The sequence below is a fragment of the Spea bombifrons genome, chromosome 11, assembly GCF_027358695.1.
Source record: "Spea bombifrons isolate aSpeBom1 chromosome 11, aSpeBom1.2.pri, whole genome shotgun sequence".
Lineage (NCBI taxonomy): Eukaryota > Metazoa > Chordata > Amphibia > Anura > Pelobatidae > Spea > Spea bombifrons.
This window is the reverse complement of record NC_071097.1, coordinates 29,724,225-29,749,767: the sequence shown is the minus strand read 5'-3', so window position 1 is coordinate 29,749,767 and position 25,543 is coordinate 29,724,225. Positions and strand designations below refer to the sequence as shown.

Genomic DNA, 25,543 nt, shown 5'->3' with positions numbered 1-25,543 from the left:
TCACTTCTAGACTTCAAAATCAAGCCGATGTACTTCTAAAAGCTCTATAGCGATAGTTGTCTTTCTATCCATTGGAGCCGTTAGCACCTGTTTTGTAAACAGCAATTCTGCAAGTTGCTTAAATCATTATTATGAGAAACAGGATTATGTATCTTCTAAATCTTGACTGTTAGAAAAAAAAAAAAAAATCAGCTTTTTGCCAAACTGAGCGTAAGCTTGGCGGCCGGCAGTCTTTAGGATCTCCCTATTTCACCATAAGCAAGAGAGGAGCAATCAATGAGGCTTCCCGGTCAAAGACCCTCAAAATGAAATTCTTTACCTTGGAATAAAAAAGGGAAGGGGGGGGGGGTTTACTGAAATCTGCTGTATTTGTGCTTTTCTTCCCAGGGATTTTAGGATGATGTAAAGCAAAAATCCGATTGTTATGTGTCTTGCGGTCAGGACGTCACGTAATGTGATAAACTGAAGTGCAGCCCTCCGTCATACATCTGTACCATCAGTTTGCTTTTTTTACCTGTCGTAATAAAAATGTGTTCCTGGCGCATGCAAAAGGAAAACGCAAAGGCTTCACGGGGTTCACAATGCAACTAAGAACTAAAAATAAGAACTAAAAAAAGGAAAACAAAGAGCTCCTGTCAGAAGCATGACTTCCCGGGAGAAGAACCCTAACACAGAAACAAAAGGCAGGTGAAACCCTTGGCCAGCAACATGTGCGTCGTGTAGCCGTTGCCGGCCATTCAAAGGGTTAAAGAGCACAAACCATTAATCTATAATCGACATGCTTAATCAAAACCTTTATAAAGAAATAACATCATAAAAATGGTAAACACTTAGACTGTACATACAATTTTCTACATAAACATTTACAGAAAAGTTGTCTCTTTTGTCGAAGACGAGCTTCTTGCGCCATCGCTAGCCTCGTTCTAACCCGCTAGCCGCCGGAGCAGTCCCCAAAACTCTCAAACCCCTCGCAGACCTTAAAGGAGTGCCAATTCTGTGACTTTCCTTATATTCTCCAAAACCGATAAAAAATCCCTAATTCTGGGGAAAAAAAAGAAAAGCCTAAAACGGAAGCAAAGCAAAGTTTTTTTTTTTTTTTTTTAACCTTTTCCCTGTACAGAAGCCGTTCTGTACGTTCCTTAACGATCTGCTTTGACTACATAATTCTTTACCGACCAAAGGGGTGGGCAAAGCATGGCTCTGCCGCCGTCCCTTTCTTCTGTAAAGGGATTAATGCATGAAAAGCTATGAAATGTCAAATGTTTAACTCAACTATACATAAAACGCTCAGGTACGTTTCCTTCTATATGGTACCCGGAGCACACGTTCTTCCGAGGGTGCAGCTCATGCAAGTAACCGGTAGCATCTCATATAAGCATTTGCCTTAATACCCTCGCTGGTTGGTTTTTTTTCAGCATTATATTGAAGACATAATATTCATTGGGGTAGTTTTTACCAAAAAAAAAAAAAAAACAACCTGGAGGTAAAATCTACAGTCATGATTACAAAAAAAAAACATAACCAGTTTAACCAGCTAGCAATCTTCTAGAAAATATTTTCACGTAAGAAAGCTTCAAAGGCTCCTTCCGAGGATAATTATATCTTTTGGAAAGCCTTCCATTTTGGCAATTTCAAAGCAGCCCAATTTGCTGTAAAAATCCAGGATTCTCTTGTCGTCGGGCCTGGCTTCGCAGAACGCACCTCGAGAACCTGCAAGAAAATCGCACAACAATACGTCAGCTTTTACTACGCAAGCAGCACCCAATAGCTGGAATTTAAGGACGTTTGAAAAATAGGAACACTTTATTATATTTTGTTTATTATAGGTATTTTGGGGTTACCCTATTAGTGTTTGCAGCATTATTTATATTCACTTATATATATATATTTATTTACATAATTTTTTTTTTTTTTTATAATTATTCATTTAGCGCCTGATCACTACTATTTTTATCACTATTAGAAAAATAGGAAGGAACAGATAAATAACATCAAAGCGCCATGCAATAACTATAGTTTGCCATGTCCTGCTGCTCATCGGTATTATGGGTTCTGAATCCTACATCATAATTCTTCCCTTTTCATTCTTGCTTTCCATTACTGGATCCATTAAAGCTCCCTCCAGGTCAAACAACATGGAAAACACTTATATCTGAGGAAATCATTTCTTTGACTTAAGAAACATAGGTCACAAATCACACAATGTTTAGAAGACGTCGTATGTTTCTTCATCCAAGCCCCCCCCTTACCGTTGGCTTTTAGAGAAGACAGGAGACACGCCATCATCCCTTTGGCCACGCTAGGATCGGTTACTTTTTTGTGAATGTCCACTTTTATTAGCGATGGGAAGCTGGCAAGGAATGTATCTGGCAAGATTTCCTGCTCTTCGTGAAAACTCAGCATAATTTTCTAATGAAACAAAAAACGTTGGAATCAGCACTCATCACGTCGCGCACACCGAAGCATTCTGTTATTCTAACCAAACCAGTAAAACGGCTCAATTTACATCTGGTCGCAAAGATCCCGAGCAATAAATTCACACCGGCACAAAATCATCAGCATCGTCACAGAACATCGTGCCATGAAATACCAGTCATACCAGTTCATTTCACTGAAAGTGGAGAAATTCTACAAAAATGTGTTATGACAGCAAAAAAACTAAATCAATGAAGTGATTCTGCAGCCAGGGGTGAATGTCTGGCAAATATTAAGTATGGGAGTGAAGATAAGCCTTAAGAAGAAATATCAGCAGTCTCAAGAGCTTGCCGTCAATTGAAATTCAGTTGGCAAAATAATCATCTTTACCAAACGTGAATCCCTGAACGTGAATGCTCCTTTTCTTTTCACGGCTCACACAGTACAATCCTATATGTCTCGTAGGAATACATGAGCCTTATGCTAATACTTGCGTTGGCCAGCAGTAAGTCTGCAGAAGCTCGTGCTCGCTCACGATTTGAATTTGGCTGCTGAATCAGAGTTGCATCCGACAACCTGAATCTACACCGACAGGGTTGGGCAAACCATGAAGAATTAGACTTGGCTGGCGAACGAGGTGACGGCTGCCAGGGGTCAGTTTGGGAGATCCGAGGACCTCCCCCGACTGTGCTGCGTAAATGTGAGGTCTGGGCTGCTCCTGGCACAGACTTTTGTAATGCGGCACCCTTGCAGTACTGACACGGGCTGAGAATGCAAATCTAACATATGATGTCATATCCGGGTGTCCCAGAGGCAGCAGATGAAAAGCCTCCACCGAAACGGTCCCTTCCAATGCTAAAGTAGGTAAACAGAAGGGCCGTACAGGAGCCTAAAAGGACTGAGGAATATGCAAACCCATATAATATGTCATTTTAGACCTACACTGACTACACCTGGTGGAATATACGTTAGTAATCAATATTGCTTGCATAACTACGGGAAACAAAGCCAATCCAGCACAATGGATACCGCTTCGTTTCTTACCTCGGCCGCAGAGAGTTCTTTGTCACTTTTTGGTTTGGTATATTTCTCCTGCATGAAAGGAATCCAGGTATTTTTGCATTTCTTAAGATAAGGTGCAACATCCACAGTGCCCACGGCATAGCCACAGATTCCATCCTCATCTTCAAGAACAAAACAGTAGTCGAGGCTATGAGAGAGAAGTCCGCCAACCAACCTAAAGATGCGGAAGAGAAATATTTTCATTATATATCTCATATATATATATATATATATTCAACGCTCATTGAATTGTGTCATTTTTGCTCACAAGTAAAACATTTCGAACCATGATTTAGTACATAATGCAATACCATAGAAAAGTATAAATCAAATCATAATTGGGTATTTGGCATATATAGCTATTTGTTCTGGTAAATAAGGCGATTGGAACTCTTACTTGTCTCCTATTAGGTCAGGTTGGCTTTCAAATGGTAGGTCGTCCATCGCATCATCATACATTTCTCTACAGATCTTGTACACAGAGGCCTTAAAAAGAATTACAGGACAGCTGTCAGTATCTGCTGAACTTTCCCTTAACTGAGACAGAAGTAATCTAACGTTGCCCATACTCACCTCATCTTTGGGATAATAAGGTCGAATTGTGTAGACTTTGGATGTAGGCGTAAGAGGCGGTGGCTGAAAAAAGAGGTCATTTGCTCCCTCAATCGGAAGCAAACGCTGTGGAAAAAAAGGGGGAAGAATATGCAATCAGGAAGAGAAATCTAAACGAAGTGCGATGAACAATGTCAATAAAATAATAAAGGAAAAAATGCCGCTGCTGAGATTTTGCCAATACGAAACGTATTGCGACTAAAGCGGCTACGCAGCAACTCTAAAAGGCTTTGGTTCTCTGCTTCTGGTTAATCTTTTACCAGTCACCATTGCAGGTCGGCACTCGAAACAACGTTAACACATGAAGGTTTGGTCTGAAGAGGGTTTACTGTAGACAAAAAGGAGACGTGTCCAACTTGGAAAGCAATATAAGGCAACATGCCGCGCAAACCTGCGGCACCTGTGAAGGGGAAAAAAAGTGCAGCGCCTGAAAATCCATGAGCAAATAGCACTTTACGCAAGAGTGATGTCAGCCATACGGACAGCTTTGTCTTCTGTAGGCTTTCATGCTCTTAACTTTCTATCACCATTTTTTTGCTTTAACTTCCAGCAGTGTTTTCTTTGGTCATGGAGCTTCAATTTGCAGCCAAGCCTGCGCATGCCGCGCGCGCGCCAGCGAAGGGGGAAAAAAACGCTGCGCAACCTGCAAAGGAATATAATGTGAAATGCAACTCAATTCGCAGCGCTACGCGGGCGCTTGGGAACAGCATCTCCTCCTCCACCTGAAAAACAGGAGGTTTAGTTAATATAAGTGATTTCATAAAAAAAGTCTTTACAGTCAAAGCCTTCAGCAGACCAAGCCTTCCAGACCTCAGATGTATGGAAATGTTGGCGGAAAATAAAGTACACAAATAAAGTCATTTAATTTGGAATTCATATTGATACCTGGAACTCTCCTGCTAGACCTCCTCTAAAGGCCCAGGGTTCTTGGTCTCCACTTAAGAACTGTGCTGAAGATTGACTACGACACCCTGTTGAGATCAGATCCAAGCGGAGAACGTTACAAGAAGGGCGTTTGAGAGTCTACATTTCCAACAAACTTTATTAAACGTGGAAAAGGCTCTCTAAACTCAAATTCTGTACCTTCTACCAAAGGAAGTGTACCCCTGGACGCAAAAACCTTTATAAGCCTGGGAAAATATAATTAAAGCCCCTTTTAAAGCGATTGAAGAATTTCGAAGTCACATTTATACACATTTCGTCAGACGATATAAAACCATATTGGAAACAAACAAGCGTTTCTTGACATGGCCATCGTCTAGATTTTATAGATCCAGCTCAAGGAGCCAAAAATGAACCGTATTCACGCAGCGCGGACCACTTTTATATTAAAGTCGCACGCTGGGTAAAAACCTGAGAATCACCACCATGGGTGTCCACTAAGGTTAACCCGGGATTAGTCCAGGCTGTATCCACATCGGTCCCTGATCAACATTTCATTTGAAAGTCTGCTCAATTGCTACAGCATAAAACTCCGGGTTTTAAGAACAATGGATTATTAATAATAGTTAAAAAATGTCCAACGGCCATATATGGACAATGTTCCAAAATTACCCTCATACCATACTCCTAGGTAAATGTACCGACACGCGCCGCTGTCTCACCAACAAACAAAGAAATTACGACACGGTCAACAAGAAAGCACGAAGACCTTTGAACTTCTGTTCTGTGAAGTCCCACATATGTCACCAATGCAGGTATCATGTAACTTGAAGGTTGGGCTGGGTAACTTAATGTCAACATAATTTACGCCCTTAACACAAAGTCAGGGGTGTCCAGCTCCAAACTTGGTAGGAGTAGTTCAGAAACGCACAAGCATCTATCAAACTGGATTTTGGTGGCCAAAGAACACGTGGCCCCCTTACTGTGTTGACGCATTTCATAGCGTGGTTCAGTGTAAAATACACGTGGTCCTGACACGCACACGGATGTCCACTAGATGCAAGACAAGTTATACATACTAAGCTCTAGAAACATTTCTGGAAACTATAAGCAAATATCTCTGCCGGCAGGGAAGATAATACAGTGAAAGGCTGACAAAACTTCTGATGCGTAGATTTTCGGCCGGACTTACTGCCCGGAAGCTCTGGAGCCGGCTGCTTTAAGACAGCCAATCCGTGGAAAGGATTGTCAGAGCAGGAAGTTCCGAGCAGCAGTTTCTCCCTAAGGTAAGTGTTTTTAACCCTTTAAAGAATACATATTAAAAGTACTTTAATATGCATTCTTCTTTGGTTCCATCTGGGACATTAAGCTGTCCCTCTGAGTGATCCGTGTATGAATGTGACTTCAATTCTTTCACATGATTAATCTGCACTTCCTATCCACTGCCCTCGTGTGAGAAACCCTGCGGAGAGCAGTACACATCTTGCTTTGTCCGTCCAATAGCAGAAGGCACTTGTGCGGAGGTTTCTCCCATCTGTGCACAATGAGGAAGACATAATAAGTCATTAGTAAGCAGGAGAATAGGACAAACTGCCTGTCATAAGTACTGAAAGCAATATGGGCCGTTCTGTAACTCTCCAGATCATTTTGGACAAAAAAAGGGTAAATTATTGGTTTACAGTCCTATTTCACGTGCAAAAAATACTTAAGAGGGTATAAGGCATTTATACATATAAAATGACATAAAGATAAGGGGGTTGGGGACTATATGGCCACTAAGTAGCCATACTGGTTTAACCAAAACTACAGTTCTAAAAATAGGAGGTAAGAGCCAATATCATATGCTTTTTATTATTTTGCTTTTAGAATGCACAAACATATGGTTTCATGGAATGGAAGAAGTGTTTGGTTTGTTTTTTTACCCTCTTGGTGGCTTTTAATACAACCACATGAAGGTAACCAACACAAAAAAGTGGGAAGTGTGCGTATTATGGAACACAATGTTTGGTGCTCTGAACACCGCTGCCTGCTGTGTACTTTTGAAAGCAAGTTTCCAGACCGCTCCTCTTTGGAACCTGAAAATAAAACGAGGCTACGTACGTAACCCAGGCCATGCTGGTGCACAGACGTGTAACCCAAAGCCGTGAAGCTGTACCGTAACACGCAAACACAAACCGGTGCACCTTGTAATGAAGGCACGCACCTTGTGGTTGCCCGGTTTGGTTTTTTTTCCAGTAACTTAACACTTTTACTATCAGAACGGTACACAGTGTATTGCAATGCACTGTGTTCCATCTGGCAATGAAAGGGTTAAGCAACCCCCCCTTTCTAATAAGTATATATGCTTTTACAAGTCTTTCAGCACCAGAATGGCCTTGCGCAAAGCTCGCATGCGCAGTGGATCGTCTCACTTCCCCACGATTTGAATTGAAGCTCTTCAAAATGTTCTGTTAAAAACAGCAATAAGTGTTATCGCCACACAGCAAGCAGCAGGCGGCTGGGCTAGAAAAGTCGGTTTTGGTTCACTGCTCTGGATCAAAAATGGTCACAGAACAAGGCCCGATTGCTTTCAGTTCAGTCCACAGTACCACATTAAACAAAGATCACATACTGAATAAGGTTGAAAAAGCCCAAGGGGGGGAAAAAAATTTGGTTTTTATTTAGTACTCGACTGGGACTGCAAAAAAAGAGTCCTTAAAATTATTTTTAACTAACACAGCTTGTTTTTTTCATAAACTGTATATTTTTTTTTCCACCCCGGAGTTTCAGTTTGAGCACTAAGAAAAATAAAGAGGAAAAAAAAATAAAAAAATAAAAAAAAAGAACCATTAATTGCATTGTAAACACCTACCAAGCCACTGCACAAAGGACTTCACCATGGAAATGATGCTCTTGATATCCCACACATATGGGTACAGATCATAGAGTATCGTCCTGTTGGGACAGTTTGAAAGCCGCGTAAACATGGTCATAACAATGTTACACATTTCTTCAAATTTAGCTGCACGTTCTCTCCATTCATTAATCTGAATAATAGAAAAGAAAAGAAAAAATTAGGCACAATTGTCACAAAGCACTTTTTTTTTAAAGATATTTTATATGACTTACAAAAGCTTTTTTAAACAACACAGACGTTTAGGTGGCAAATTAAGACTACTTTATCTAAAATAAAGCATTTTATGAGACGCAAAAAGGTTATGGGTTGTTTTTTTTTATAAAAAGAAATGATACGCAACAGAAAAATATTGGGAAATTACAAGAACAAATTCTGGTCTTTGACTTATTTTAGAAGATGAGAGCTCAGTGGGAACATAAAAACCTGCTTACTTTCTCTGAATCTTTGCCCGAGCAGTTAACGCTAACAACACTGCTGTTAGCTCTGAGCCACTGAAACTCCTTCAACATCTGAAGCCCTTTCGGTCCGTGCTCGTAAGGCAAGTAGAACAGATCAGCGAGTAGCTGCAAATCATCTAAAGTCACTGCCTCCGCTGTATAAAGAGGCTTTTCGTTTGGGCCAGGAATAAACTGATCTCGGATTTGCTCGTCGGTCTGCATGGGTGCGATGTCATTACACGCGTCCTCTTGCATGCAGGACTCCAAAGATTTGGCTTCCACTAAGTTCTCTTTATCGGTGTCCATCGGCTTCAGCTCCTCCGACATTTTGGATTCGTTAATGTCTGTTAAGATTTGACCGACATTTTTATTCACATCTTCTATCTTTTCTACCACCATCTCCATCGGTTCCTCGTCAAGCTGCTTTTTCTCTTCCTCCTTCGCCAACATAGGGGGCTCAATGCCCAGAGCTGCCCCTTGGCTCATTATGGGCTGCTGATAAACGGTTGTAACTATAGTTCCAGCGTTAAGAGTTGGTCCAGATACCAGAGGCAACATCCCAACAACACTTGCTTTAGCTCCACTGTGAGCCACTTGTCTGCCTAGTAAGATAATAAAAAAATGCATGAAAAAACAAAAGAAATAAATTTGTAATATATTATATATATTACATACATACATACATACATATACACACTGATTAAACAAGTAGTGATGGAGTCCAGTTAAGGTATTGACAGAATTAATGAAATGGCACATTTTTAATCAATTCCCATGTTATTGCGACACATTAAGTTGCTCATACGTAATATTATGGCATTGGTACTTTATGAGCACATAATCATTTGCAGAAAATAACGTACTTGCATACTGGAGGGGTACCCCAAATTCTTGCAGCCAGTCTGTTAAAGCCATTTTCAGAGCCATATGGGGGCTGTATAACACATCGGTTTCAAGATCTTCATCGCTGCCTTCATTCTCTAACCTTATCTGAATAGAGACTGCATTGTCTTCACTGTCAGCTGAGAAAAAAATAAAAGTAAATTATAGAAGCAGAAATTTCATCTCCAAAACGGAACATTATACTATGCTGCTCCTATAAAATAAGAGCGCCGCTGCGCGGCCGTGGCCTTGGCATGTCAAAAATCATGTAAACCACGGGAGCACCTGCATAAAGAGGTTCTTATATGCGGTTCAGTTTAAATGCACATATTACATATCTCCCACGTTAATGGCATTCAAAACAATCTAGTGATATCCAACTGAGGTTCAACTGACCTCCGAATTCCCAACTTAGTGAATATACACATTTTCTCTTGATTTTGCTTCAAATCCCTAAAATTGCTTGCAGAATAGAAAACACCTAATAGCCGCTAAACACAAGCTTCGCATTTTACCTGCGTCCTTAAGGTTTTTATTTTACACTACAAAGTGATCGATCGTTTTAGAAAGTAATATGTATCAGGACTCTATCATGATATATAAAGCGCGTGTTACGTTGTTTTGGGAACTTACTCATTACAACATCTTTCCTCACGCCATTCATATTGGATTTATACCATGTCGCCAACGTGTGGATGGCAACATAGTTAGATTCAAATTCACAGTTTGGGTTGGTCAAGACTCCTTGAAGCCGAGGGATGAGCTCAGTAGACCGGCCCTTGTAAGGTCCAAGAAAGAGTCTCTTCTGGTCGTAATCATTGGCATGTATATTGTCCCAAATCAATGGAGCCCTTTTGATAATTTTGGAAACTTCTTCGATAGATTCCACAGGAATGTCTTTGGAAACAACCTTTGGCCCTTTAAAAAAAACATAATACTTGTTTAAGTAGCTCACCAAAATGCCACACAGAACACCAACGTAAGGATCCAGTTTGCTTCTAAGGGTCTCTATCATATACACACATACATAGTGAACACTTACTACAAAGGTCTTACTACCTCAATTGAGCGGGTTAACCCATCATTTAACATGTATTAGGCAGGTTATATCACACTATTGTTCTTAGTCATTAGTTCTCGTCACAATAAACATAATGAACCAGATTCTTGAGCCCCCCAGAGAAAGCAAGAATGGAACAGCAAAACAGTCAGCATAACAAGACAGTCAAAACACAAAAGGAGCTCACCTGTCCAGAGAACTTCTATACCCGGTAGCAATTTCTCTCCAACTGTATGTAGATATGGGGATTGTGCAACATTTGGGTAGCAAAAAGTGCCACAATATTCTGAAAATCAAAGTTTAAACGATAAGCAATGATTGTCACAAACGCTGGTCGCCTTCACCAACAGCGAAAGGAATACATTTAAGAAATCATTTCACTTTACATGGAAGGCAACTGCTGCCCACCCCAGCATACGAGAAATCCAATGCATGAAATAAACAATACCTCACATTTACTGTAGAAAACAAGTTAACAAGTAGCTGCTTGATATAAATCCTTACCTGTTGGACAGAACAAGAACGTTTCTGGTTCATTCAAATACTGATAAATTTCATTTGTTATCGCGATTTGTGCATGTGCGAAGGAACTGAAAACCTCTTTGTCTGCTGGGCACATGTTGTGATCAATATCATCAAACAGGAGAGCAAACGACCTGCAACCAAACTGCGAAACCTACAAAAACAGACAAAGAATTGTTTAGAAACCAGCAATCAAATCAACAAAAAATATCCCCCTCGAGTTATGGCGGCTCTGGGCCAGTTATCCGCGTCAGAGAAACCGGACCATGGAGCACGGGGTGGGATTGCTCTGCACGAGGAGGCATGGAGTAATGAAACATCATCCAGTAACGTGTATGTTTGTACGGTTACCCATAATCCTCAGCGTGAATGAAAGCGTTTCGTTAAACAGGAGGAACATCAGGTATTACTGAAGTCTTGGAGGCCAAGGAACGTAGGTCCAGCTGAAATAATCCGCAACATACCTGATCTAACTTGCGTTTTAATGTGGCTATTTCTTTCTGGTTGGAAAATGTTATGTCAAGTCCAGGTGATATGGCATAAATAAATTCAATCCCATATTCTTGAGCAGCTGATATAAGAGTCATGAGCTGATCTGGAGCCAAAAAAAAGGCAGCAAAGCAGTACGTTAAAACAAACAAAAAAAATCATTAACAAACATTATAACATGTTGTATTTTATTAAATAAGAGTTAATGTTAAAGTAGGACTCAATCACAGAAAATAATAATCATGTAAAAATATATTCCAATTGCTGCAGTTCACTAAGCAGGATTTGTACTTCTACATAGAGTTGGGAGGGAACGTTCTCTAACGTGACAAGAAAGACTAAAGCAGAAATATTTGCCGAGGAATATAGCGCGGGCGAAGATAATTACCGGCTTCCTCCACCGAGTACATTTCTCTCCAGAACATTCTATGCTTGTAATCATCTTTTGGAGCATATAGATATGTATTCAGACCCCACTTCTGAAGCCTACGGTATAAAAAAAAAAAAACAAAAGAAATACTTTGGTATCAAAGTTACTTCAACGGCGTCTAATAAGGCTTCTTTAAACAAATGTCTGGTAAAACATTCATGTATGAAACGAATGCTTTTGGGGGTTCTCGTCATAAGCCGGTTCAGTAACAGTGGGGTTTATTGACTAAAGTTGGAGCTTCCCGAAAAGAGCCGACCCCAATGAGCTCCTCCTCACCAACTGAGGCTACGCAGGGCCAGCTTAGCACTTCTTCCAGGAGAAACTGCCCTTCATACTGCAGAATATCACAATTGTGATAAACTAACAGTAATATACATATGATAGTTGAGTGGTCTAGTGCAAATGCACACCCCCCACCCCCCAAAACACACTGCCCTTCTTCCTGGTCCCCAAACCCCAAGCTTGCATGAGATGTGTTCGGCTACTAAAGCTTTACGCGCCGCAAGCACGCTTCAGGGCTGGCTTGTGTGCGTTCCAGGGGTCTAACGAGACCCTCTGTGCGCATTCACCAGCAGCGCTTCCCAGTTGACTGGCAGCTTCAGCAAGCGACACTCATAAACCAGTAACACCCAGCGGTCAGAAACCCCTGATAAACCAATGTCAAAAAAAGAGGAAGCTTTTTTTGACATCTTACCTTCTAAAAAGCTCTTTTCTTTGTTCCATAGTCCAAGGCCTTCCATAAAACCCTGTTAAAAATAAATCATTTATTCTGTAAGACACTCATTTCAGCATTTCTAAACTTAACCGGTCACCTAATTTATCCCTAGCAATAAACAACCATTTTGTCAAAATATATAAATGACTTATTTAAAAAAATATATATATATAGTGTCCCAGCTAAACCTCAAGCCCCGTCTTCCAACTCAAGGAAAATAAGACGGTATCAGACGGGTTATGAATATGCCACATCGTACAATGCTTATATCCGAGTACGGCGCTGGGCACACTGATAGTTAACACGAGGGCGATCCAATGCTATAAAGGGAGACTCACGGATTTCATTATTCGGTTATCTCCAGAGCTGATTTTCGGAGGGTGAAGGGCAGAGAAACAAAGAGTTAGGGTAAAGAAGTAGAATGCCACAATATCCGGTATCTGGAAATCTTTGACATAAACAACTCACGACATTTTAACTGCATGCTGTGGGTTTACTCCCAGCTGGACGTTCCGGCTCGTAAGACGAACAAGATGTGGACGGAAAGCCCAGCCGGACCCCCAGCTGGAAAAGCACCGCAAGCCCGAATTAAAACGCTTTCGGTTTTCCCACTAACGGCTGTTATACTTTATTCCCCGAGAAATAGGTTGATCTCCGCTCTATTAGCACGTTTACAGCAGGACTCTAGACTGTCCTTCACCTAAAACACCAGCTCGGCTTTGCCATACCGTTTTACGCAGCGCTGCGCACGTTGTTGGCGCTATATAAATAAGAGATGATAATATACACTTGGTATTCAGACAAAGCCGATGGGGATATTGTTTTGAGTAGCTTTTCTACATACAATTCACAACCAAACCCCATCCGAGCCGATGCCTACAATGCCAGCGATGGCGGATGAGTTTTGTTGAAAACCCTAAAACACGAGGTTATTCCAGAAAAAGTTACATTAATATTGATGTCCAGGAGAAATATTTACCCCGGGTGTTTCTCCTGGCCGGTAACAGGAGGCATGATATTATAATATTATTAATTTACACAGCGCTATCATATTCTGCCGCACTTCTGTATTTAATGGGAAACTCTCAACAACTTTTTTTTTATTATTATTATCAAATTCAAAATACTTTTACAAAAATATTGAGCTGTTTTATTAAATTGTTTTTTTGCATAATATAATTATTTCAGCCCATCGTGTATTAGTCATTTGTACGTTTTCGCTCGGTTATTTCAGCCCAATCTTCTAGCCAAACACCCTGACTGCTTATCATACTGCCTGTGGGAAACAATAGAATGGCTCAGTCATAATAACCCAGTTGGACACTGACTAATGAAAGCCTATGGAGGAAGGGACTTCATTAGCATTGCCATAAAGAATCAGCTCAGTGTTGTGTCAGAGCCGGGAAAGTTACTTAAAATATCACATGACCGCCAGCAACGGCCGCTTCCAGGTCTCGGGATAAATGAAGTTTATTGGAACAAAATGATAAAACCCAATGGTGATTTTATGCTAAGGGAGTTTTTTTTGTCCCACGGGACTTGCCGCTTTAAAAAAGCTAACAGACAAGAAAAGTTTACTTTAACTGATAAATCCCCTCAGGGCGCCGTCTTGTTTACTGGAAACGATTGTTTGCTGACGAGCGACGTATCCCGGTGCATACAAAACCACAACAGCGCTCTCTGCCCCCATTTCTTGCCAAATCCCTGAAACCGATCCTGCAGGTCTTGGGATTTATAGAAAAGGATAACGTATCCGCTGCAAACGGAAGAAGCCGTCACTAGATTGTAAGCTCTTTATGACAATTACCTTTCCTCCCTCCTTGTAAAGATGAAATGGGGGCCGATCTCCAACAGTAACGTAAATCACAGAAGAGATAGACGTGTCAGGGTTATGTCGGCCCCCGGGGGTATCTGTCGGCACGTGTCAGGATATTACTGAATTTTCCCCCCAAACATGGCGAGAGCTGTGCTTCAAGGTACAAGACCTGGCAGGAGGCTCATTAATCAGAGGATGGAATAATGCGAGGAAAGACAAAGCGCCACTTGTTCATTTAACAAAGACGCTTGCAATGATTCCCGCTCTCCCTCAACGGGACTTATTCACTAAAACACGAGACTAAACTGTGCCAACTCCCCGACCTGACGAAGTGTTACGAAGAGCCTCCATACCACGCAGTGTTAATACGGTCACATGACATTCAAGAAATGGCAGTGATTTTATACGGGCGACGCTCGTCCCCGCTGGCAGGAGCCAATCACAAAAGTTACAAAATATCCCAAGTCCCTTTCACAGCAAGGGTTTAGTGAATAACTCACGGGAGTTTATCCGGAGATCTTTAACATCGAATGAGTTGGGAAAGGGGGGGGGAAGATAAATCCTCGCTTATTCATGCAGTTAACATACCGCCCGACGTCCTTTTAGTGTTTCTTTCATACGAAATTAACAATAGTACTTTCCTAACTACCCATCCCCCATCACCCCAAAGAATATTTTATGTCTCAGGACATTCGGAGGGCCGAGGCCGAGCGCTCGCAGACACGCAATCCACGCCAAACACAAGAGGTCTTAACAGATGTTTAACTACACGCAGAGGGTGGCGGAAACACTTAAGGGCCCCAAGTAACGGCTGGCTGTGATGAGAGTTAGACACTGTCTCACATATACAGCAGGATGAACCTAGTTGGTAATATAATCGCCTTTACTTGACAGCACGATGTCGGCTAGAGTGATAAACCCGGCAGCGACTTGGTGCAACACACAGATATCCCACGCCTCGCATGTATATCATATAGATGTATGTATATTATATATATAGATTCCACCGGTCACACATAGTAACAGAACATAAGCGGGGTTCTCAGCAATCCTTACACATTACATGCGAGGGTCACGTATGATGGGGCAGAATGAAGTAGTGAGGCTTTGCCCGGTATTGCGCACACTGGGGCAGAACATTGAGAACACGCGTGATGCTATAACATTGTTGAAAACATTCGCGGGTTACACTAGCGCAGTCAGCCATATTTATAAAGCGCAATCCTGGGGCAAAGTACTAAATACGGAAGAACGGCTCCGACCAGGGGGCTCCACATTTAGGACTTCATGCGGGACTTGCAGTTCATTTATATGACAGTTATCACTTATGCATACAACAGTAGCGAGTATGAGTGTGCAAGTGTATGAATGTGCGAGGGGGGGGTAAGGTGCGGCAGGACACAATAACTGGGACCCTACCCTGTGTTATGTAACCAGAGGGCGATAGTCGGCTGTAAACCACTTCCACCCCAGGCCGATGCACAAAATGGGATTTATTCACTAAAAGGCGAGTTGACAGGACTATACTTCATGAAAAGCCAACCGCAGCGAGCTTCTGCTATAGAAAGCGCTTGGCTGGCCCTGTATAATGTATAGTATATTCAGTGTGATTTCTCCAGTCTATACACACGTTTAAATTATGCATTATACAGGGCCAGCTCGGCCCTTCCTGCAGGAGAAACTTGTCTATGCCGGCCCTTCACAACGAATAGCTTAGAGAGGGCGTTTAAACACCCCGGACTCCCAGCAGTCTGCGGGGCATTTACCTCTGACCCGGGATAGTGTCCCCAGCCGCCCCTCTGTGGCTGTCCTCATGGGAGTGGAAATGGGCCTTACAACCGGCCCACCGAGCAGCACAGCGGGAGACACCCCCCCCCCGGGTTTTGCCAGCGTAGGCCTGGGCCGGACAACTTTGCTGCCTTTACCGAATAACCCCCAGTGTGTGCAGGATTTGTGCAGCCCCTCCGCCGGTTCGTGTAACCGGTAGCAGGCCGTGTGTGGAGGGAGGGGGTGGCTTCCCACCAGGATGAGGTAACTATATGTTATATGTGCGGATACAGTGCGCGGGGCGCGAATCACGATCACAACCTCTCCGCCCTATCCAACCAAGCGCCCCTTCTCATACCCTCCACCACGCCACACAGGAACCTCCTAGCGCAGGCGGTCTCGGTTTCAGTGTCCGTGTCTTCCCCTGCGGGTACCGAGGGGCCCATCTCAGGAGCCAGTGGGCTGGGTCCGGCCTCCGTGTCGGGCTCGGTGATGGTGACCGCTGCCTGTCCCTCTTTCTGCACCATTTTCGCCACACGGCTGTGGGGAGCCGGACTCGGATGACAGGGAGTGCTGGGGATGCCCGACTCGAAGCGCCTTGTCAGCGCCTGTCGGAGGGCTCTTCCTGCTCGGAGATCACTGCGCAGGCGCCTGGAACCGGATGAAACCGGTCGCTGCAGAACCGAGAACAACAGCCCCACCGACCGAGGCCTACGAGGCTGCCGCGAGTCACCTCCTGCTGCAACTGATCTAAACCGTCCCCGGCGCACCCACAGCCGCCCGCAGAATCGGTCACGGAAGGAGCGGAAAATACTGCAGAGCGCCCGTAAAGTCGCCTTGTGTTTACTTCACAGTGCGCATGCGCGGTGACGCCAGAGGGCGGTGCTTGCTTAACGCTTTACCCTCCGGACGAAGGCTAGTAGGTACTAGGTATGGCTGCGCTATGCAGTGCTTACCGCCTACCGACAGGCAACGGGTTGGACTGCAGAGGCGCCCTTCAGCCTGCCCCGCCGGGCACACGTGGGGGCGGAAGCAGGACGGCGACGGAAATTCCGTCCAGTCTGCCCGTTATTCCTGATGTAAAGACTCAAACCTTAATCAGGCTTTGGCCTTGTCTCAGATTCAGGAATCATATGCTTACCGCATACATGTTTAAATTATGTAACTGTATTAGCCTCTACCACCTCTGCTGGGAAGCTGTTCCATTTATCTACCACTCTCTCAGTAAAGTAAAATCTCCTTACATTACATCTAAGCCTCCGACCATCTAGTTTTAGATTATCACCTCTCGTTCTCCTTTGGAATAAACGTTCTGTACTCTGTTAAATCCCTTTTAAGTATTTAAATGTTTCTATCGCATCCTCTCTCTCTTCTCCTCCTCCAAGCCGTATATATATTGAGAACGCTCGCCTTCTGTGGCCGTGGATGTGATCTCGAATCCTGTGGTCTTACCGCTGCTCATATACATTCGTGTAAGCGTGTGTGTGAGTGTAAGTGTGTGAGTGTAAGCGTGTGTATGTGTGCTAGCGTGTATGTTAGTTACTGGCGGGGGATACATTCAGTAAGGGGCCCAGCTCGTGAATTTACAGCGTGGAATGTGTTCGGTGCTGATAAGCCCTGGCAGTCCGTTCGGAGCAATCCCACTTCGGAAAGAAGCACTTCACGCGCAGGCACGTGGCTGATGGAAGACATGAAATAGCTGAGAGCAGAAATTCCGCTCTGCAGCGCTTAACGCCTTCGCTGCCGTTGCAGACCATATAAACCCACACGCCAGATCAAATACTCTTTATTAACGGTTCTCCCTGTACCAACCCCACCTGGGCCACCCTTCCCCACACCAAGGTCATCCCTCGCCAGGCCAGAGGAGAGGTTTACCCTGCTGGATAAACCGTCACAATTTTATACTTAATAGCTTTATACTTCACACTGAATGCTCCTTAACCGTGTAGCGTTGCATGCGCTGCACCCGTGGGGGGGGGGCACAGTGACCTTGTATGGCCCCGTACTCTGCACAAAAGCACCCTGTGTTCTACTTCTATAGACTTTACACAAATCACAAATCTGCTGCACTAAATACATCATTGAGGGTAGAGTGATGATTATTCCCGGGGGGGGGGGGGGGGTTGCTTTGCAGGTTCCAGATTCTGTTACTGAACCTCCAGAGGGCCAGAGCAGCAGGCACCTCTATTTTGTTATAATCACAGTTACATAGTACATAAGGTTGAAAAAAGACCTAAGTCCATCAAGTTTTCCCCAAGAATATTCCATTCATAGTAAAGTTTGCATTTTTATTATTTTTACCATAATGCATAACTTTGCATTTATCTACGTTGAACCCCGTTGTTCCATTCATGCGCGATGCATTTAACCTGCATTCCCCCAGTCCCACTGGCCAGTGTCTCCTCCGTGGGGACCATTCAGCCATTACAGATGGACCTCAAAGCATACACCCTATGGTTTCATACGAATAACAGGTACTCAAACAGTGACAATTACTGTTTAACTCTTTTCATGCTGGGCTGCTCACCTTGGCAGGAACACTGCTTTTAGCCACAAGGTATTGGGGTCCTTGGGTGTTTCATGATACCATCATGTTATTTGCTCCATCCGTGGGCTCCATTAGAAGTCCACTCTTGTCTGATAGCTGGGAATTATGGTGGGCTTGATATATAACATCTGATTAGACCCCTGCAGCGTTTGCCAAGCCAGAGCTGGAGGCAAGTGGCGGTAAGTTAGTATATCACGTGCAAGGGGACGTGTTTGGCTGACAATGCATATGGGGGCTTCATTGTACATTTGCACGCAGTTATCGTATTTATTAAAATGCTTGTGATGGATGGAGTGTCTCTTTAACCAAAGTAACATCAAAGAGTGTATGAATATGAGTAAGCATTAAGTATAGTTAAATGCTAATATACTCATTTAAAATGTGAATTTTAAAGCTCCCTCTAGAACATGTAATATCAGTTGTAAAAAAAAACCCATTAATCTTGAATGCAGGCTGCCCTTTTTAACCAAAATCCCTTGTTCTGTATTGATTTCTTAAGTAGTTACCGTGTAGTTCCTTGATCTGTCACTAGAGGTCAGTCAAAGTAAACAGATCCAGTTGTGTGGGTTTTCTGGATGTAAGATTATTGATATTATTTATTATTGATATTATTGATAATATAGGATGATATAATCTGAAGGAGGTCTTCATAGATGATGTAACTAAATGATTGGGACATGTTGGTCCACTAAAAGTACTCACCTCAAGATTATAAGCTTGCGAGCCGGGCTCTCTCCCCCTCATGTATCGGTTTGTTTTAGTCTGTCAATCCTCGTCTTGTCAGACCCCTTGAATATATGTATTGTATGAGGCGCTGCGTAAACTCCGGAGTCCGGAGATGTGTTATTCCAGCCTCGTAGATCGGACAGAGTGAAGGGCAGTGTTAGTAATTACAGAGGAACTTCACAATAACACATTTCCAAAAGCGACAGGGGCATTTTAAAGTCTGCAGTGGTAGGATATACATGACAAGGACACGAATCAGAGCTTCCTCGATCTCAGGATCGCTGGTTCAGATGCTGGGGGTTCGTGGCAGCCACATTCACAAAAATAATCCATATGAGTTTACACTATAGAGGACGGCGCTGAGCTGGCAGAGCCTCCATAGCGCGCTGTTCCCGGGGCGCCGCGTATCTTCATAGCTGGAGCATAGAATATAACGTCATATCCGGACACTCAGCAGTAAGAAGCGGCGGCTGAGAAAATACATCATAGTATTCATGGTGATAAGTGCAGAGGAGCCCACCCCACCTAGAGCATTAACTAAACTGGCCTTGGGTCAGCATTCCCTCCACCCCGCCACTTTTTTCTTGTACAGTTGCAGTTGGTTCTTGGGCCGGCATGGAGAAAGGGTTAACCACCTTCCCGTCTGGTTCAACTCGTGGTGCACAGGCCCTCGGCCTAAGTGCAGGACACTCCTTGGGCTGGTGCCTTGGTGAATCCGGTGGCGACATGGGCTGCCGTGCATGGGACGCCGGTGGTTGTAACAGTGTTACGGTTTTACGCCTGTGCCAGCTCGGTCGGTGTCGGTAACGTTTAAGTAAGTGGTTGGTTTTAACAATTTAAGGTGTTGGCACTTAGTAGCCTTTCGGGATTTATAGTGAACATTTAACAGTTATTTCAAAGCTTGCACGTGTTCCAAGTGGGTCATGTGCTACGGCACATGCATTGTCACATTATGTCATGTTTTATCATGTGTTGCAATGTTAAAGATAACGATTGTGTTTGTCATTATTTGGGGGGAAGGAACGGCACCACATTGACGCTGCCTCGGTCATGATCTTTACCTTCACCCTGATCATTGCAATCAGGAGTCTCTTGATAAGACTGATAGTCACTGACCTCGCCAACCATGTAACTTTGTCCCGAATCCCCGCTGTCCGAGACACACGTTACATTATGTACATATTATTTTTATGTATTATGTACTTATTATAAATATTAAAACACACAATGCCGTGGGAAAACACCCTTTCTTGTGCATAGCTATATTTGTTTTTATTGTTGTTTTTTTTTGTACAAAATATACATATCTGAAATGCAAAGCAGCTATTATATATACTAACAAACTAGACACATTTAAATACAGTGGGTTAATGATATATATACAGCATACATGCGATTATAAGTGAGTAGTTGGTTTTTTTTTTTAGGTCAGTGCTGGATTATTTTCATATTTAAGATGAAACAGGCATTCAGTCAACAAAAACACCATAAATAAGTTATGATAAAACATTCCTTCAAATCAAGTCGTTTAGAAATCGATACAAACTTTCAATCCATATCTGTCATGCTGTGAAAGTCGACATTCCACTGCTCACGACTGAGGCAATCCTAATGTGACATCATGGAAGCCAGCTGTGACGGTGATGTCATTTTTAAGTAGACTCCAGCACTGGATATTGCTAATTGTGTATCTCAGCTTCAATATACATAGGCTGAGGTATAAGCAGCCGTAATAATCTCTGTAGTCCTAAAGCATGCTATTAGTTTGTTTCCTTCGCCGTCTCTATATAAAAACAGATCTCACGTTTATCTCTATGTCGCGTGCTGAGGTTATTGCACTAACCGAGAGAAAAAAAGTGCATAGGAACTATGACCCTCGCAAGTTCATTCTCACTATCCCTCTTATTATGGGTCCTAGGGAAATAGTGTGTGTGTGTGATTTCTTTTTATACATTAGATCTTATTGTACATTAAGTATATCCAAAACGGGTAAATAAATAGCCAATGCCATCAGGGGCAAGGAGCTTAACCGTTACAGAGGAGAACTAATAACCAGTATGGAGATTTACTGTCTCTATATATTACTTATGACTTTAAAAAATATATGGTTTGTCCATAGAATGTTTTTTTCCCGGTGAGGTGAAAATAATGATGCCATTTATAGTGTGCCACGTGGATCCTTCCTTTTAGATTAGTAGATATAGACCAGTATCCAGTAATAAGCGCTGGAATATAATTTAATCGAAAATAAAAAACAATATATATGATTTAAAAATATATGATTAAGTGCATGCCCATCATATTCTTATTTCTCTACTTAATCCCCAAAACAGATTCCTTTTCTCTTTTAGTCTCTTGGATAATTACCTCTGGATTGAGAACTTTCCTATTCTGTGTGGATTTTATGAGTGTCCCTTCAACAGGCTTTTTTTACCCAAGTATTCCTTTTGATGAATGTTAGTGTGTGCTGTGGGTCTCTTCGAAGCACAAGCCTCAATCACAGCTCCCATGTGGCTTCTTCATGACCTACTGATGCAGGGCACTGGGTTATGATGTCATATCCTGACATTTCTGTCTTATTAGGTCATGAGGTTGATGCAGACACAAAGTTCTGCCCCTACCCTGTCTATAACCAACTCCTCATGTCCCAGTTTGGCTGGTATTGACTTTTTTAAAATACATTTTAGACAACAAACTGAAATCTATACCTGTAAAAAATATCTTGACATTTAAAGAAATGTTTGACATCAAACAAAAGGTGGAAACACAGGAAAACAGAAATCAAGATAAAAAAAACAGCAACAGTAATCGAGTTATTTGGAATCACATGGTCGTCACTATTAATCAGTTTAGTATTAAGGTTGGGTGAGTCGATCGCTAAAGCTTTTCGAAAACTAGTTGCTTGGGGGTCACGTTTTCACGGAATTGAGGTATTTAGCAATTATTGTCGGCTTACCCCTGATAGGTAAATCACAAAAAGTACACTAATTAACAGTAAGAAAACGAAAAAAACAATAATATTTAAAGGTACAAAACAATGAGTTCCCCTTGGTTTTTTAGACTTTAGTCCAATTTTGGTTTCACACCATGAAAAGCAAGCAACGTCTCCAAAGACCTCCAAAAACCGCTGTCCAGGTTGTCCCCATGTTGTATCGTGACGAGACGCATTCTTGAGTTGACAAAGGTCTCTTGAAAACTATCCAAGACCCAAGGCTGGGTCCAGTTGGTGGCAGCGTGCCAACGTCACATGGAATTGTTTTTGAACCTTCGAGAGGGCGATCTACTTCTTAAGCCTTTTGATTTTACAATAGCCAGAAAAACAAAAACATACAGAGATTATAGTTGCATCTTAATTCTCTTTAAACACACTATTCTGTATTTGTGCAGTCAGAAGGAAGTCTGTTTGAAAGTTTGATCTTCAAGTAACGTTGGTGATTCAAACGGTCGCTAAATTACATTGTCAAATAGTTGCATTGACCTCATGATATTTTCATCCTGGGAGAAAATAAAGAATTTTTTAATTATTATTTTTTTTATAACAAGTGATATAAAGGAAATGCGATATTTACAATGCGATCTATTATTTATTTATTACAAATGCATGTGTAAAGTTTGAATAGAGGGCAAGATTTACTACCAAGAAGCCCAATTTATTAATGAAATTTATACATTCATAAATTAGTACTAGAAGGGAGAGTAGATTGTAGAAGTAGGCAACCTATTGTTTGAACTGTGGGGTAACAGTGGACAAGCTGGCTGTAGAGGGAAACAAATTAAGCCTGAGCCAAACCCAACCCCATGCTTGCCACACAAGGATTCGACAAAATGGCGGGCTTGGCTCTGGCTTGCACTTTTCTGCCACCGAGGAGCGAGCATCAACCTGCTTACCTGCCTCTAACCTTGCTCGGTATCTCTCTAGTCATAGCATTGGAAGATTTCCCCCCTTGGCCAGCGCTTAATGGTGGATACATGAAGGTTGCACCCGAATGGGCTTGGGGAGACAGGTCTCGCTGGTGGCTTATGGCACCCACTGGGGCAGAGCTCTTGGTTTGTCGTGCCGGGTCGTTCAGGTTTATGCATAGTTGTATGGTTTCATTGGAATGGGGGAAATCAACAAAGCTGTGGCCAACGTCATTAGCCACATCAACGTCTCCTGTCCTAAGTACAATGTGGCTGGGTAAAAAGGTTGAGGGTATCGAGGCTCTAAGCCTAAGCAGCCATATTAGAAATAGCTTCCAATTAGCATGTGATCCTTCCAGGGGCCACATTTGTACACCTTAGAAACGCTATCCAACACCTGTGTAGACTCAGGTACAGAAAGAAACCTATTGCATTATAGTAATGTAGTATTACTCACCTTTTGACAAGATTCAACAAACTCCTCAATCGTAACTACGCCATCCTTATTTCTATCCATTTTCTGAAAACACACACAGAAAACGCAGATGATTTTTTGGGTTATGTCTCAAAATCACATTTCCAGCGATTGGCGCATTTAACACACTGTAATCTTCATGGCATACGAGCGAACATGGCACAGCTTTCATTACCCCAATCCTAAAGCTTTATATTCCTCAGCATGCACCCGGCCCCCTATTCCCGGTTGAAAAGAATCAATGAATAACTGGTGTGAATAATAAAAAAAAACATGTGAGGTGGCTCACCTGAAAAAAGTTTTCCACGTGTTCCCTCGGGGCTTCCTCTCTCATATTTGGGTACGTATACTTGCCCATCATGTCATAAATGGACTTCATAATATCCATCATTTCCTGCAGAACGGACATCGGGGTAAGCGTGGTTATCTGTGTGTCTGTGTCTGTGTCTGTTTTTTTCATTCAGACATAATTTCACAATAAATGTATGGCGTTACAAGTAAAAATATTTTATGCGCTCTGGACGTGTCTGTGTGCACTTTCTTCTTTTATTAGGTCGGAAATATTTTTTATTTGAAGGATAGCATCAGATAAAATGGTCGGTTTAATGTTAAAACCCATTAACATTAGGTAAAGAGGCTCTGCTCGCAAGCTTACGCTCTAGAGCAGCGATGGCAAAGTGATGGCACGCGTACCACAACGTGCTAGGTTGACGACTGGCTGGTTACGTTTTTAAATGGACTTAAAATAAGGGGGTATGAAACAGACCTTACGCTCTCTTTATTTTGGGGCAATTTGGAAAATTAACCGGTTAATGCTGCATCATGAGATGTCAGCTATACATGTTATGATGTCATATCCCGCCGTTCAACACGGAAGTCGCGCGCACCAGGGAGCCTTGAGCCCTGCAGGAACAGACCTCTGACCTCAGGAATAAAGAAAGGTGAAGGAGAATGAGAGAACGATACAGGGGAGAGATAGAAGGAGGGAGGTAGGAAGAGACATGGGAAGAAAGAGGAAATATAATAAGAAGATGGCGAGAACGTTATGTTTAACATTTCTTTTTCTATTATGGAAGAAAATGTTAATTATATATGTGGGCAAACACCTTGCACCCACCCTGTTTAATCTAAATATATTTACATATGTAGGAGGATGTACGTAATATCATAATGCAGATTATTCTTCAAATGGCTGTATTTACCCCCAGCAGTATTTCTATGTAATTCCGTTGGAAGATAAGTGCAGCGATTTGAAGTGTCATGCGGAACTTGGTGTCATGCGGGAAAAATGGGCACTGGGGCTCAGAATCGTTCGCCATCGCTGCTCAAGTGCATACTGTATATGCGAGAAATTAAACACTGAATGCTCTTCATTTAATAGTAAGAAGCTGGTGCTAATTACACTGCATGCGCCATTGAAAAGGATGTCACTTCGTAGGAAGTTAACCTTCCACGAATACATTGTGGCTACCAAATATATAGGTGTAAAGTTGACTCATTAGCCACCCCAACAGCTGTCTACGGCCCCGGGGCCACTGGGGTCCGAGTCTGACATTCTAGAATGCAAAGAGAGCGCCGTTATCACAGAGCTCTCCATCTTAAATCATACCTCCTTAGTGATGCAGCCATCTTTGTTTAAGTCGTACAAGTTGAATGCCCAGTTGAGTTTATCATCGATGCTCCCTCTGAGGATAACAGATAACCCTGCTACGAAATCCTGCGCATGTAGACAGAAACAAACGCACATATATAAAAATGTAACCAACAGGATACATTAAATGGCTGAACAATATCTGATTTTGGTAATTTAACATTCCATAGTAGTATGAATACAATGTGATGCTCACACATTTGCTCTTATTCAGTTAAAGGAACAATGTAGCGTAATCAAATTTGTTTTTAGTTTTTG

General features: G+C 42.5%; 2 protein-coding genes across 4 annotated transcripts in view; both read right to left on the bottom strand.

Annotated features, from left to right (window-relative positions):
* Positions 1-775: 775 nt before the first annotated feature.
* Positions 776-17,087, bottom strand: OGA (O-GlcNAcase). Its single transcript, XM_053449845.1, has 16 exons — positions 16,344-17,087; positions 12,382-12,433; positions 11,646-11,743; positions 11,233-11,363; positions 10,751-10,922; positions 10,434-10,532; positions 9,820-10,104; positions 9,168-9,326; positions 8,299-8,906; positions 7,823-7,997; positions 4,975-5,060; positions 4,051-4,155; positions 3,875-3,963; positions 3,460-3,652; positions 2,250-2,409; positions 776-1,710 (listed from the first exon to the last, which is right to left on the bottom strand). Exons 1-16 carry the CDS (start codon positions 16,510-16,512, stop codon positions 1,574-1,576), a joined length of 2,718 nt encoding a protein of 905 aa, XP_053305820.1. The 5' UTR covers positions 16,513-17,087; the 3' UTR covers positions 776-1,573.
* Positions 17,088-22,260: 5,173 nt separating this feature from the next.
* Positions 22,261-25,543, bottom strand: part of KCNIP2 (potassium voltage-gated channel interacting protein 2) — a 170,782-nt gene continuing 167,499 nt past the window's right edge. For all 3 annotated transcript variants that reach the window (XM_053449839.1, XM_053449842.1, XM_053449840.1), the window contains 4 exons: positions 25,244-25,351; positions 23,924-24,028; positions 23,617-23,679; positions 22,261-22,754 (listed from right to left, as the gene is read on the bottom strand). In XM_053449839.1, the coding sequence (XP_053305814.1) occupies positions 22,707-22,754; positions 23,617-23,679; positions 23,924-24,028; positions 25,244-25,351 (324 nt within the window). In that variant the 3' untranslated portion in view covers positions 22,261-22,706. The remainder of the gene's footprint in view (positions 22,755-23,616; positions 23,680-23,923; positions 24,029-25,243; positions 25,352-25,543) is intronic.

Excerpts from the sequence above, each read along its gene's own strand:
- OGA (XM_053449845.1), bottom strand. The coding sequence starts at position 16,512 with ATGGTGCAGAAAGAGGGACAGGCAGCGGTCACCATCACCGAGCCCGAC. Across the intron at positions 12,434-16,343 it reads CCTGTGTGGCGTGGTGGAGG|GGTTTTATGGAAGGCCTTGG; the intron begins GTATGAGAAGGG and ends TATTTTTAACAG. Across the intron at positions 3,653-3,874 it reads CCTGACCTAATAGGAGACAA|GTTGGTTGGCGGACTTCTCT; the intron begins GTAAGAGTTCCA and ends CCGCATCTTTAG.